At 29.2% G+C, this 14970-nt stretch overlaps 3 protein-coding genes across 3 annotated transcripts; 1 reads left to right on the plus strand and 2 right to left on the minus strand.

Annotated features, from left to right (window-relative positions):
* Positions 1 to 1205: 1205 nt before the first annotated feature.
* On the plus strand, positions 1206 to 2638 carry LOC106304600 (putative transferase At4g12130, mitochondrial; the record flags this gene model as incomplete). Its single annotated transcript, XM_013741001.1, has 5 exons — positions 1206 to 1270; positions 1524 to 1750; positions 1826 to 1924; positions 1990 to 2148; positions 2224 to 2638. Coding segments are annotated over 5 exons (789 nt in total), but the record flags the coding sequence as incomplete, so codon positions are not given.
* Positions 2639 to 3875: 1237 nt separating this feature from the next.
* On the minus strand, positions 3876 to 5021 carry LOC106305623 (F-box/kelch-repeat protein At5g39560-like). The gene has a single exon (XM_013741975.1). The coding sequence runs from the start codon at positions 5019 to 5021 to the stop codon at positions 3876 to 3878; it is 1146 nt and encodes a 381-aa protein (XP_013597429.1).
* A 5235-nt stretch (positions 5022 to 10256) lies between these two features.
* On the minus strand, positions 10257 to 10906 carry LOC106302988. Its single transcript, XM_013739373.1, has 2 exons — positions 10639 to 10906; positions 10257 to 10588 (listed from the first exon to the last, which is right to left on the minus strand). Exons 1-2 carry the CDS (start codon positions 10904 to 10906, stop codon positions 10257 to 10259), a joined length of 600 nt encoding a protein of 199 aa, XP_013594827.1.
* Between the last annotated feature and the right edge of the window lie 4064 nt (positions 10907 to 14970).

A 14970-nucleotide genomic window follows, 5' to 3' on the forward strand; every position in this document is an offset into this window, starting at 1 on the left:
CAAGAAAAAAAATGACCAAAATAGCCATTTTTATTTTCAAATTTTTAATATTTATTTTTTATTTTGTAAAATTTGAAACTGTATCCCCAAAACTCCACCACTTAACTCTAAACCCTAAATCTACATTAGTTAACTCTATAGTAAAAACACATTTTTATCTTTTAATAAAACTTAGTTTGGTTATTATCTTCGTTGAGAATTATTTTTGTGACAAAAACTTAAAAATGGTTTTACTAGAGAATTTCTCTTTCAAAAATCTTAGTAGATATCATTGTTATTGGTTTAAAAATTTTCAAAACTCATTCAGATCTTTTGTTATTCAAAAAGTTTAGTTATTATTGATTCTCTAATTCTAACTAAATTTAGCTAGTGTTATTGGAAAATGAATTCTATTCATTTTTACTCATAAGACTCAATTTTTAAAATATCATATATATTCATGTGATTTTCAAAATTTATATGATAATAAACTAGAAAATAAAATAATTATTTTTACCAAATATCTATTGCACCTTAAATACAAATTATATGTCTGAAACTATAATTCATTACATTTATATAATTTTACTTTTGAATATATAATTATTTTATAAATATTATTTTTTTAATATAAATATTAATAATTACAATTACAAATATTAATAATTTTAAAATATTTTTTAAATAGTTTCAAAAAGCATTTTCGAATTTCAAGAAGAAAATTTGAAAAAAAAAATATTTTTTTTAAATAGAAAAATTATAAAAATTATAAAAATGTTCGAATTTGAAAATATATAATTCGAAATTATATAAAAACATTTTTATTTTATTACTTATATATCTATAAAAGCAAGGAGTAAAATAATTTTTTGCCTTTTTAATGAAATTTGTTTTGGTCATTTTCTTCTTTGAATACTTTTTTTGTGACAAAACTTTTAAAATTGCTATTTAAGAAAATTGTTCAATTTTGTATGTATCATTATTATTTTTTTTTTAATTTGAAAGCAAAAATTAAATAATCATGCTATATGATTTAGAAAATAAATAAATTATATATTTATTTTACAAAAAAAGTGAGAAAATAGGTAATATGAATTCATGAAAATATATACCAATATAAAAAAGTTATGATAAATTTTATAAGTCAATGTATATAAATTTTCACAATGCACGTAACTTTTTAAAATCTATTAACTCTCAAAATTGAGACACTCTACACAAATTAATCTGTTGAGTTGTTTGCGGATGTTGATGTCTCTGTCCTCGATGAACTGCTGGAGACACTCAAAAAGTAAGCTTTTTAAAAACTTTAATTAGGTCAGAGCTTTGTAAAAGAAGGATCCGGACCACCCGATCGGATTCGGGTCGTGATGGGGGTGCAGATGATTTCATAGAAACTCTCAAAAAGTAAACTTTGTAATGTTTTTCTTTCACAATTTGAAGAATTAGGTCTTAGCAATGTCCCTGTGGATTAGGTTTCTTGTGGAAGAAGGAACCGTTTTGTTGTTAAGTTCTGAGTTGTGGTGTGTTTGGAATGTTGATAGATATCGTTTGAGGTCCAAACTGGATATTGAGAACGTTGCAGAGGAGTTCTCGTGTTGGCAGCGTTATGGTAGGAATCTATCTGAATCGTCTTCTGTTGGTTGGGGAGGTGGTGTTGATCGTGCTGGTGAATCTACAGCTAGTGGTAATAAGTATGGATGGCAATGGTACGAGGATCCTAGGTTGGACTGTCTCAGCTACAGAAGCATTTTTCCTTCTGATGCAACCCGTAAGTTTCTTGATCAAATCGAATCTTGGAGCTCTTGAGCTTTGGATACTGATGTTACTTTGTTTTGTGTTGCAGCGCCATTAGTTGAGGCAGATAAAAAAACAGATGAAAGCAATTACCTTTTGTGGAGATTAGAGCATGGAGTTGCCGAAGGGTCAGCTGAAATACCTAAAGGTATCATCTTTGTCTTTACTTTGTAACTCATTTATATTCATAATGTTGTTTTGTGGCGTTTACAGGTGAAGCAATCCCGCTTGAATATAATTTTGTTGGTCTTAATGCGATAAGCTTTGACAAAGGCTGCTATGTTGGTCAAGAGCTTATAGCTCGTACGCACCACCGTGGTGTCATCCGCAAACGCCTAGTCCCGTTACGGTTCATTGATAGCAATGGAAAAGGTAAACTTTCAAACCTTCTTTGATTTTTGTAATGATCAAGAACGAAAACGATTATAGTGATGGTTGTGAATGCAGAGGTAAACCAGAAGATTGCAGCTGGAGCTGAAGTGGTTGAATCAGGAACCGGCAAAAAGATAGGGGCAATTTCGACAGCTTTGGGTAGCCGAGGAATGGGAGTGATGAGAGTAGAGGAAGGCTTTAAAGCATCCACTGAATTGATAGTAAACGGGTCAGAGGACGTAAAGGTCGAGGTAATTAGACCGACGTGGTGGCCAGTTGAGTGGTTTCAGCAGGATCAGTCGGGGGTAAAATAAATCTTTTAACAAAATCTTGTGGTTTTTTACATACTTTGCTGGCGAGAGAAGCTGTCTTTATTTGTTAGTGGGAGGCATCAAGCAAGTTTAGTACCTTTGTGTTGTATTCTACTGTTTAACACATAGTAAAGGTTGAAACTTTCCGGGCGAGTTTTTGTCGCCGTGTTAGTTTTGTAGTAACTGCTACTAGTTTTGATGTTTTAACATATTTTGTTATAAGTAAAAATAAAATTTAAATTTACAGTTAAAATTTATTTATTAATATCTATATAATTTATAAGATTTTTTAGAAATGTTATATATCAAATAGATTAACTTAAATAGTCAAATAGATGTAATTGATGAAATAGACCTAGTGTGATTTTTTATGGTATTTCTTTTAATAAAGAAGATATAGAATATAACTATAAAATTTGAAAAATAGCATACACTTTTATTTTATTTTGTTTTATAATAAAATTTAATTTAAATTAATGTATAATAGTATATATTATTAATTACAAAATTAATCAATGGTATTAATTTAAATAAAATATTTTAAATTTTTAGAAAGATTTTGTTGGATTTTTTCTCAACATTTTGTTATAACTAAAAATAAAATTTAAATTTACAGTTAAAACTGATTTATTATTAATATCTTTATATATTGAATAGATTAATATAAATAATTAAATAAATGTAATTAATGAAATGGACCTAATAAGACTAGTATGACTTTTTTTATAGTAGATAAAAATCGTACCTCTCTTTTAATAGAGAAGATAGTGTTGCGATCAAAACAACCGTATGATGTTTGAAAAAATGATTGGGCTTTAATTTTTGTAGCTCTTTTCTATTAGTTTAAATAATGATTTTTCGCTGGATAAAGCTGAAATGCTTAGGATTGCCTTCATGTAAGTAGTTTAGTTTTATATTCATCCTTCTAAAGCTTCTGATAATACTAAGTATGGTGTTTAAATAAAATTGTGTCCTTGGTGTTGAAGTGAGCTAGCAAGTTGAAAGATGACATTAGAATTATAGTGGATCTCAAAAAGAAAAAGAAAAAGAAAAAGAAAACAAATCATGATATTCAAAGATGAAAAAAACAATATAGAGCTTCTTTCAAAGAACAAAACAGGTTGTTCAAAGCGAAAGAAATAACTAATGCCATTCTACCAAGATATCACAATATTGTTCAATTACTTTTTTTTTCTTTTTTTTTTAGTTAACGTGGGGTGATCCGGCGACCGTGGTCAACCGACTATTTCCCACGGGCCCACGACACTCCACGTATTCTTACCATTTAAGAAAGTCCGGGTGGCCAACGCGAGTCGAACCTGCGGGGAGCGTATTGGATCTGGTCCTCAACTACCTCTAGGCCAACTGCGTTGGTTATATTGTTCAATTACTACGCGTTCCATCTTTTAGGAATCCTTAAATCATAATGAGTACACAACTCAAGAAGTTAAACGAATTGGTGACCGTAAGGACTTCATTAACCCATTCCATCTTACCCCAAATCTCACCTTCATGGCGCTTCTTCCCACACCAAATTCTCCTTGTCTGCTTTGTCTTGTATCTGGAGACCCAGATAACTAATAGTTTCCCACCATGGTTAACAATTTCAACAACACACCCCCATGCTAAGCTATGCTCGCTTGTATCACGCAATACTTCCATATCCGAACCCTTGACCTCTCTCCACTCTCCACTCTCAGTGTCATACCACATGCAATGACCAGAGTTCGTAAAACAAAACATTACATCCTCTATCTCACACCAACTATCAATATGTCCATAACACTCGTGCGTTTCCACAACTTCCCATGTCCCTTCTTTTGGCTCATATGCAAAATTCTCCGTAGCAGCAATTACGTATATCTGTCCTCTAAACACATTGACAAGAAACCAATCGTCACGAAACTCAGTAGCTCCATGGCCCAGCAAGCAACTCCAAGTTTGAGTCTTTATGTCTAATACTTCCATCCAATTATCGTCTTTCCGGTCCTCTTCCATTACATATATTTTCCCATCGATATGAAACGCATACGCCTCCTCACGGGCCACCAACATGTTGGGACCTTCACGCCATGTGTGACTCCGACAATCAAAGATACAAACAAGTGAAGACGGCGGCCCCTTGTAGGGTCCACCGATTACGTAGATGTCCGAGCCAACAGCTACGGTGGAAGAGTATGGTACGTGTTTAAGATGGTGACGACAAGAGGGTACCGAAACCAACGAATAGTCTTCAAGAATTTCATCGTCGTCTTCTAGGGTTTCATCCGCAGGTCTCATCCAAAGAGTAAACCATTTGGGATGTGGTATAATGGGCAAGTCGTCTAAGCAAAAATAGAGGCATGGTTCGGTGGTTCCGATGTGAGATCGCGTAGTGTAGAGTTCGGGAGAAGAGAGGAGAAAGAGGAATCTCTTGGAGACAAGAGAGAGATTAGGGTAATTCCACTTGGAGAGGCGGGCAAGAATGTTCTCTAAGATTTCGTCTGGGAGTGATGATAACGACAGTGGTTGCGGCTTAGTCATCGTCTCTTGCTGATTTGGTTTAGCTTCTTTGGGAATCATGGTGGTCAGAAGATGGAGTCGAAGCTTGTGCTGGTGGAGAAATAGTTCTGAATTAGGTTTAGAGTATTAACAAGAACCCGACTTTTTAAACTACAATACAATCTATGTTTCCATATAAACTTTTTTTAAAAAATTGCTATACATGTTTCTAAACAAATCTAATTTGTACTTGAATTTTAACAAAATAAGATACTTTTTCTTTCGTTTTTTATTAATATAGCAAATAAGACACGTGTTAAAATATAGCAAATCAACCCATTATTTGAACTAAACATTGTAAAAGAACTCTATAAATACATATAAAATAAATAAGACTAGATATGCGGATTATTATATCTCAATAGTGTAAAATATATTATTGTTTTCATCAACATATAATATAAATCTATAAAGTTAGAATAAAAAGATGCAACATTTAAATTAAAGAGTTTATCCCCTGTTCTAATAAGATGTAAATTTATATAAATTTCTCATACAAGCTAAAAATAAAGTAATATTAAAATTAAATAGTTTTCTATAGTGATTTAAAGAAAGGCAATTATGAATATTTGACTTTGGTTTACTAAATCAATTGAACTTTGGTTTAGACTAATCAATTTGACTTTGGATTATGAATTAGATTACGTAGTTGATGGGTCAAAGTACAACCAATTGAAATGATAGACGAAAAACCTAAATATACGTATATAGCTTTTTCTATTATTTGTAACGTGTACAATAAACTTTTTGAAATGATTACTAAGCAAAAAATATTTTGTCTTATTATAAACTTTTCAATAAGTTATGAGTTATATAAATTATAAGTAAAAAACTATACATGTTCAAAGTAAATATATAATTATAATTATATAATGATTAAAATGTTAATATATATAGTTAACATAAACTATATTTAGGCATGTGTATTTCATTTTTTTCCGAGGATTACTACAAATTCTTAATTCATACATTTCAAAATTACTATAATCATGTTTGGTAACGTCTAAAACTATAATAATTATAAAATAAAAGGCTGGATGATTGTAGTGGAGTTTTTCTTGTAGGTTTACTGACCAATAATAATTTGTCACCTCATCAATTTTGTTTAAGAAGAAATAAAATAATAAGAATTTACAAAGTCATATTTATGCTTTTAAAATAATAAGATAAAAATAAATAAAAAGCAGTAGTAACAAATTTTTTTTAAAAAATTGTTAACTTCGTTAGCAAATAATAAACCCTATCTCGTACACTAAACCGTACACTTTTGGATAAACCCTAAACCCTAAACCCTTGGATAAATAATAAATACTAAATCATAAACTAAACAGTAAATCCTAAACGCCGTCAGTAAAATTATAAACCCTAGACCCTAAACCCTAGAGTTTAGAATTTATCAAAAGATTATGGTTTATCCAAGAGTTTAGAGTTACCCAAAAGTTTAAAGTTTATTGTTTATGATGAGTTTAGTGTTTTGCTAACGGTATTAACAATGCTAAAAAAAGATTTAGCAGCTACTGTTATTTTTATTTATTTTTATCTTTTTATTTTAAAAATATAATATAAGTCGGCAATTTTTTGTTATTTTGTTGATTTTTTAATCTAACCAATATTAGTAAATATAACAAAAATTGGCAAAATAATTTAAGTGAGGTTATATTTTGAAAATTAGGCCTTGTACATTTGGTTCTGAATCTTTAACTAGGCGGATGGGACATACGATGTGCTTACATAAATATAATTTTTAGATTTATGGTTACATTTGTATACTATATATTTTCTAATGTACACATATCATATATTGTGTTTGTGTATTTATTATTAGTGTATCGTTAACTGATTATAAATGTAAAAAAAAACTTATATATAATATATATATATATATGTGTTTGTATATCTATATTTTATACAGGCTATGTGAGTATAAAGTATAAACACATGCATAGTTAATGTTAAAAATGGTAACCATTGTAGATCTTAATTAACTTAATATATATGGTTAGTGAAAAACGAGTAAATCATTTTTAATAGATATTTATAGAGTTGATTCAAGTAAAACTATAGTAAGGAGGCAATGTAAAAGTTCTTGATATGATAGCATATCCGCTGATTTACACCCAAAAAAAAAAAAAATAGCATATCCGCTGAGAAAAGCATATCTATTTTGGAACAGATCAGTATTCTGGTGCTAAGTATTTTCTGTTGAGGTTTATTTTATTTTGGGTCGGTTAATAATGATGGGCCTCTGAAAACACCTAGTGTGTTGATCAACTTTCCCGCATGCTTAAGAATCTATTGATATGACGTTAGAGTTTTTCAGCACAACTTTGTTGAAAATCAAAGATTGTTCTCTTTTTCTCTGTTGTGAAACCTGAAATCAATCAATGGTGGAATCTACATCTTCATGTATAATCCAACGCCTAAGTCATGAGTAACGTGATTCTCTTCAAGTTTTGTTAACTTGATCATCTCTGAAGATGTTCTTGTCAAGTACAATGATCTTTGTATGGAGGATTTCTCGCTTAAGGAATCATGTCACCCTACTGAGGTAACCATTGCTCAAGAAATATGAATTTTGATTTTTTGAAATTTAAAATTATTTTGAATTTTTGGAAGTTTTTACAAATTTATTTAATTTATTAATAAACATTATTTTACATATTAATTTATTTTTATTTTGGATTTTTTATTTATTTTTCATTTATTTTTGAATATATTTTTTATTTTTATTTTATTATTTTAACTGTTTTATAAATATATTTTAATTTTAAAAATAAAAATGAAAAGTAACTGACATGTCATACCTACCTTCTTGTACACGGATGGATGAACAATATCCGTCACATTTTTACGTGGCAAATAAATAAGTTAGTACGATTTGTTTGGTATCAAGATTTAAAATGATTTTTTTTTACACATTCGTGATTTAAAATGCAATTTTTCTTTTTGTATATTGGGATTTAACATAAAATCCTTAAGGTTTGGAGATTTTTTTGTCATCAAGTTTGGAAATTTATTTAGTAAGAAATTAGGCCTGGGCATCCGGGTCTTCGGGTCGGGTTCGGATCGGGTATTGTCGGGTCCGGGTCCTTCAGGTCCTAGCAATTTAGACCCATATAGGTACCTATAACTTTTCGGATCGGTTCCGGGTCGGGTCTTGTCGGGTCTGGGTCCGTTCGGTCTATAATTTCAATACCCGTAAAATTCCCAAAATTTTCGGGTATATTTCAGATCCGGGTCGGTTCGGGTATTTAGGACCCGAAATAGACCCGAAATACCCGAACTGGACCCGAAAACTCTAAAAATACCCGAAGAACCGCAAAAATACCCAAAAATTTATTCAAAATCAGACCCGGAAACCCAAAACATACCTGAATTTTACCTGAATACCCAAATTATATTTTCTAAAAATCTAAAATTTCACCAAAAATCTACAATTATACCCGAAAATCCAAACCCGAAACTTAAAAAAAATCTGAAATACCAAAAATATACCCAATCACCCAAATATACCTAGTATATAAAATTATTTGCGGGTACTTCGGGTACCCGAACGGGTCTCGGATAGGACCCGGACCCGAACCGAGACCCACAGGTCCAAAAAAAAGACCCAATAGGTACTTAGCATGGACCCGGATCCGGACCCGAACCTGTGTTTTCGGGTCGGTTCCGGTTCGGGTCTTCGGGTCTGGGTAAAACGCCGAGGCCTATAAGAAATAATAATGTCATTAGAAAAATTAAATTTTTCCTTGAACTGATTCAAAATCCAAAAGAAAAAAAAAAACACAAAAATTTCGGAAAATAGAAAGAAACAGATGAAAGTGAGATTACAGCATGGAGTTGCTGAAGTGTCAGCCGAAATACCTAAAGGTACAATCTTTTTATTTTTATTTCCGTTATAATTTGTTTATATCTCTTCTTGTCTGCATATTTGTAATGTGTTTTGTGGCTTTTACAGGTGAAGCAACTCCACTTAAGTATAATTTTGTTGGTCTCAATGCGATAAGCTTTGACAAAGGCTGCTAAGCTGCTATGTTGGTCAAGAGCTTATAGCTCGTACGCACCACCGTGGTGTCAAACGCAAACGCTTGATCCAGTTACGGTTCATTGATAGCAATGGAAAAGGTAAAAACTTTTAAACGTTTTTAGAATGTTGTGATCAAGAATGCAAAAGATTGTGATGATGATTGTTAATGCAGAGGTAAACCAGGAGATCGCAGCTGGAGCTGAAGTGGTTGAATCAGGAAGCGGAAAGAAAATAGGGACAGTTTCAGGAAGCTGAAGTGGTGGCGCAGCGTAGGAATGGTTGAACGGTCGAGCTAAGAATTTAGGGTTCTTCGAGACATGTTCTTGAATCGATAGAGAGTTTTTTTTTCAATAGTTTTTTTTCAATAGTTGCTTGAAATCAACTTTTGTTTTGATGAATTTAATGAATCGAAACAAGATATAATGTAAAAACTCTTTCTATTAAATCAAACGTGTCTAACAATAAGCATTAAGACTTGGCTTATATAGAAAATCTTTAGACACAAACCGTCTTTGGAAAAGGAACATAATTATTGAAACTTCCTATTTAGAGAAAACATTTAAAAAAGCCAAATCTAATAGAAAAAGTAAAAACGTAAACACCAAGTAATTAGGTTACCGCCAAGAGAGTAGAAGCTTCTGCATCATATGGGTAGCAGAGGAATGGGAGTGATGAGGGTAGAGGAAGCCCTTAAAGCATCCACTGAATTGACGGTAAACGGGTCAGAAGACGTGAAGGTCGAGGCAATTAGACCGACATGGTGGCCGGCTGAGTGGTTTCAGCAGGATCAGTCAGGGGTCGCCCTCTACGTAGTTACTACTCTCTTGAGTTAAAAGAATTTTTTTAACAAAATCTTGCGGCCAGAGAAGCTGTCTTTTTATCTTAGTGAAGGCAACAAGCAAGGTAGTAGCTTTGTGTTGTATTCCACTGTTTAACAAATAATAAAGGTTCAAACTTTCTGGGTCGCCGGGTAGTTTTGTACTAACTGCAACTAGTTTTGATGCATACTCAAGTCAAATCTCGAGTTTTGTTAAAATTCTGTTCTCGATTAGTACAACAGAGGAGACGACATAGCTTTATATCAATGTTTCTCTGCAACTGTCAATGTCTTGGAGATTAAGTTGATTAACATATTAAGAAAGAGGAACCCTTTTCCAAGAGGGAGTCAATCTCCATTGGAGAGGAACCTTAGAAAAGAAGATAAAAAGTCTAACAAACTACTTTTCTGATTATCGATAATTCCATCTAAGCTTGTTACATAATCTCATCTGCTGACGTGTTATGTCGACGTGGCATCTCTCTCCTTTTCTTGCACCACCATGGTGGAAGACATGGGAAGATGTAATACGTGTAGGAACACCACGTTTCGAACTCGAACCATCATCGGACACGAGATTGTCGAGACAGATCGAACACGACTCTGTTTCCATCTGAGAACTCTTTAACTCCTCTGTGTTCGTCTTCCCTTGCTGAACCATCCTCGACAACACCTCGTACTTGAATGGGGATTGAGTAATGATCTTGACAACGATGGACAAACAAAAACCGTTACGGCCATAACCTAATTCAGTTGCAAGATCAGAGATACGTGGGGCCAAGTAATCAGATAACCAACGGTGGGTAACGGGTGGATCTTGAAGAAGCTCACTGGGGCTAAACCCAAGTTGGGTTGCGGCCGTAGAGATCTCTCGCGTCTGGTGAGTTGACCTTGGATAAGGTCTCGGATGTAAGGGAGACTGATGTGGATGAGAACACTTGGGACAAGTTGAATGTCGCCATCGGATAATGTATCGACGTTGATGAAGATTGAGTTACCTGATGAAGGAGGAGGACGTATATCCAAATGTTTGATGTGATAGTCGACATTGGGACGAATCATGTTTGGAAAATTCAGAAAGAGAAGATTCAGGGAGAGATCGAAATAAGCAAAGAATGACTTGTGAAGCTTCTTAGGGTTACGGGATATACACAAGCTTTGGGTCATTTGGAACTTTCCTTTTTCTGTTTTGTGTTTTTTTTTTTTTTGATCAACAAAAAAAGTTGATCTGTTTTGTGTTTTAACGGTCATATAATCGATTACTTTCCTTTTTTATTCATGTTTTGTTAAAAAGTTTTCCTTTTTTTCGAGTCCTTTTTTTTTTTACAAATTAGAATTAATAATATTTTGAGGTGGAACGGATAAATAATATTTATTTTAATTGATTAAACCCCTAAAAGTGGTTTTGTTTATATATATATATATATATAGAATTAGATTTCTATATATATTAAGTTGATTTTAAAAGTGTTAGTGAATTAGATTAGTTAGTTATTTCTATATAAAAGTGTTAGTGGGACTTAGATTTCTATAGAATTTGTTGATTTTAAAAGTTGAGAAATTTTTTAAATTTGGAAAGAGTTGTAGATAATTTTGTATATTGTGAAAATCTATGAAAATAAAGTAATGTAATGATTCTAAAAATTCAAAGGAAACATGTAGTATTCTCAAAATCTTGTTTTGTGAGTTAACATGTTAAGAATTCAACTCCCAATAACACTTACTTGAAAATGTGAGAATCTATAAACCAATTACACTAGACTTCAAAATTTTCAAACACATTATAAATCTCATTCCCACTAACACCCCCTAATCTGGTCAAGGACAATTATAATTTTTGTTCACGTGGTATGGACCTGCATGTGGGTTTTCTCGAGAGCACCTTTAATGTAGGTTTATATCCATTGGATTCTAAACTTTTATATATGTGTATATATGTATATATATTATATTAGGTGATTTTCTCGTGTTCATGTACGGATATAAATATTTATAAAATAATTATACTATAATAATTGGTTGTTATTTATTTTTAATTTTAAATTAATTTTCAATTTGTATGCATAACTTATATTAATAATATTATATTACTTTAATTCAACATATGATTTTAGATATGTTATATCTAGTCGGTTTTGTTGTTGTTTTTATAGTCGATTTAGTTATCATTTGAGTATATTAGATTGCATCTATTTCTCTGAATTCAACTATAATCTTTTTTTTTATTTTAAATATATTAAAATTATGATTAATTTTCTTATTTTCATTTACGTTGGTTGTTGTCTTAGATATGTAAATATATTTGACAAAGATTATGTATAATTTACGATATATTGTGTTTAGAATGAAATATAAAATAAACTAAAATGTTTGATTCCAAATTAAGTAAATTAATATAACTATAATATTCTACAGTTTCATGCATATATATATAAATTTTATAAAAGAACTAAATTATAACAGTTGGTTAATATTTTATTTTCATGTGTTAATATGTTTTGAATCATCCTATAATTTACATTTATAAAACAAATTATTATTATAAAATTATATAATCTTATTATATTTAAATCCATGATTTTAGATATAATTTGGATTAGTCGAGCCCCTCATGTTGTGAGTATATTGAGTTGCATATATTCTTTCAAATTCAAACTGAAGTATAATTATTTTTATTATAATTAAGTAAAATCAAATTAATTTTATTTATCGTTTAAATGTGCATGTAGTTTCATAATATTTATCAAATTACATGTTATTTTTTAAAAGCAAAATATCAGAAAATAAAGAAATGATCAATATGAAGTTACATACATAAATAACTAATACATTTTTGGAAGTTCATGAACACATATCTATATTTACAATAATTAAAATATTTTATAAATTCTAAATAATTTTATGCCTTAGATTTATTAAATGGTAAACTGAAATTTATTTTAAATAATCTTAAAAGTGAGAATTCAGCTTTGTTTTGGTATTATAATTATAGTCATATTAAGTTCCAAAAAAATAAGAACATAAAATTTAAAAGAAAATTTAATATTATGAAAACAAATAATTTTAAGAATGATAAAATATAATATATCTACCTCGTTAAAGTATATAGTGTTATGTTATTTTAAATTATTTTTTTAATTATTTGATCAAAAGATATTTATTATTAATTCTTTTTTTATTTTTTAATATCTCTTTAAAATAAGAAGTTTAAAAAAATTGTGTGATTGTATTTTAAAATCATATTATATAAGTAAAACATAACTTATAGATTTTTTTATTATAATTGAAATATATTATAGTTAACTAAATAGTATATGAAAAATAAATAAAACATTTCAATAATACTAATTATAAACTATTTTTAGTCAATTAAACATATATCAGTTTATGTTACTTAATTACTTATGTAATCATCTAAGAAAATATTATTTCTTTTTCTAATATCAAGATTATGTGTGTGAATGTTGTTTTATGAAATCACATTATATGCTAATATATATTTTCACCTAAGAAAATATAAATAAAAATAAATATTTAATTATTTCAAAAGTATATTTTATGTTATTTAAAAAAAAATTAAAAGGAATATTTCTATTTTGTGGACTTTCCTTTTTAATGAAATCATATTATATATACATATATTTTCATTTTTAAATTTGGTCTTGTTATAAAAATAACTGAGTCCAGATATGGCCCAAAGCTATCCTACTTCTGAACGTCATTATAGTCACTAATCCAAATTTGTTTCCTAATTTAAAATGACGCTCTATAACTACCACAACCGACGTTTTTGTAAGATGACATTTCCAGATATACAACTATCATATCTATATAGTTTTAGGCGTTATTGGTAAGTGAAATTTGAAAATTTTAAGATTCTATTGTTATTGGTTCTTGGATCTAAAAAAGGGAAATTCTCTCGAATAGTCATTTTTAAGTTTTTGTCACAAAATAACTCTCAAGAAAGAAAAATGACCAAAATAGTCTTTTTTATTTTCAAATTTTTAATATTTATTTTTTATTTTGTAAAATTTGAAACTCTATCCCCAAAACTCCACCACTTAACTCTAAACCTTAAATCTACATTAGTTAACCCTATAGTAAAAACACATTTTTATCTTTTAATAAAACTTAGTTTGGTTATTATCTTCATTGAGAATTATTTTTGTGATAAAAACTCAGAAATGGTTTTACTAGAGAATTTCTCTTTCAAAAATCTTAGTAGATATCATTGTTATTGGTTTAAAAATTTTCAAAACTCATTCAGATCTTTTGTTATTCAAAAAGTTTAGTTATTATTGATTCTCTAATTCTAACTAAATTTAGCTAGTGTTATTGGAAAATGAATTCTATTCATTTTTACTCATAAGACTCAATTTTTAAAATATCATATATATTCATGTGATTTTCAAAATCTATATGATAATAAACTAGAAAACAAAATAATTATTCTTACCAAATATCATTTGCATCTTAAATACAAATTATATGTCTGAAACTATAATTCATTACATTTATATAATTTTACTTTTGAATATATGATTATTTTATAAATATTATTTTTTAATATAAATATTAATAATTACAATTACAAATATTAATAATTTTAAAATTTTTTTTTAAATAGTTTCAAAAAGCATTTTCTTATTTCAAGAAGAAAATTTGAAAAAAATATATTTTTTTAAAATAGAAAAATTATAAAAGTTATAAAAATGTTCGAATTTGAAAATATATAATTCGAAATTATATAAAAACATTTTTATTTTATTACTTATATATCTATAAAAGCAAGGAGTAAAATAATTTTTTACCTTTTTAATGAAATTTGTTTTGGTCATTTTCCTCTTTGAATACTCTTTTTGTGACAAAACTTTTAGAATGACTATTTAAGAAAATTGTTCAATTTTGTATGTATCCTTATTATTTTCTTTTTAATTTGAAAGCAAAAATTAAATAATCATGCTATATGATTTAGAAAATAAATAAATTATATATTTATTTTACAAAAAAAGTGAGAAAAAGAGGTAATATGAATTCATGAAAATATATACCAATATAAAAAAGTTATGATAAATTTAATAAGTCAATATTTATAAATTTTCACAATCCACATAAATCTATTAACT

The sequence above is a fragment of the Brassica oleracea genome, chromosome C7, assembly GCF_000695525.1.
Source record: "Brassica oleracea var. oleracea cultivar TO1000 chromosome C7, BOL, whole genome shotgun sequence".
NCBI classification, from domain to species: Eukaryota; Viridiplantae; Streptophyta; class Magnoliopsida; order Brassicales; family Brassicaceae; genus Brassica; species Brassica oleracea.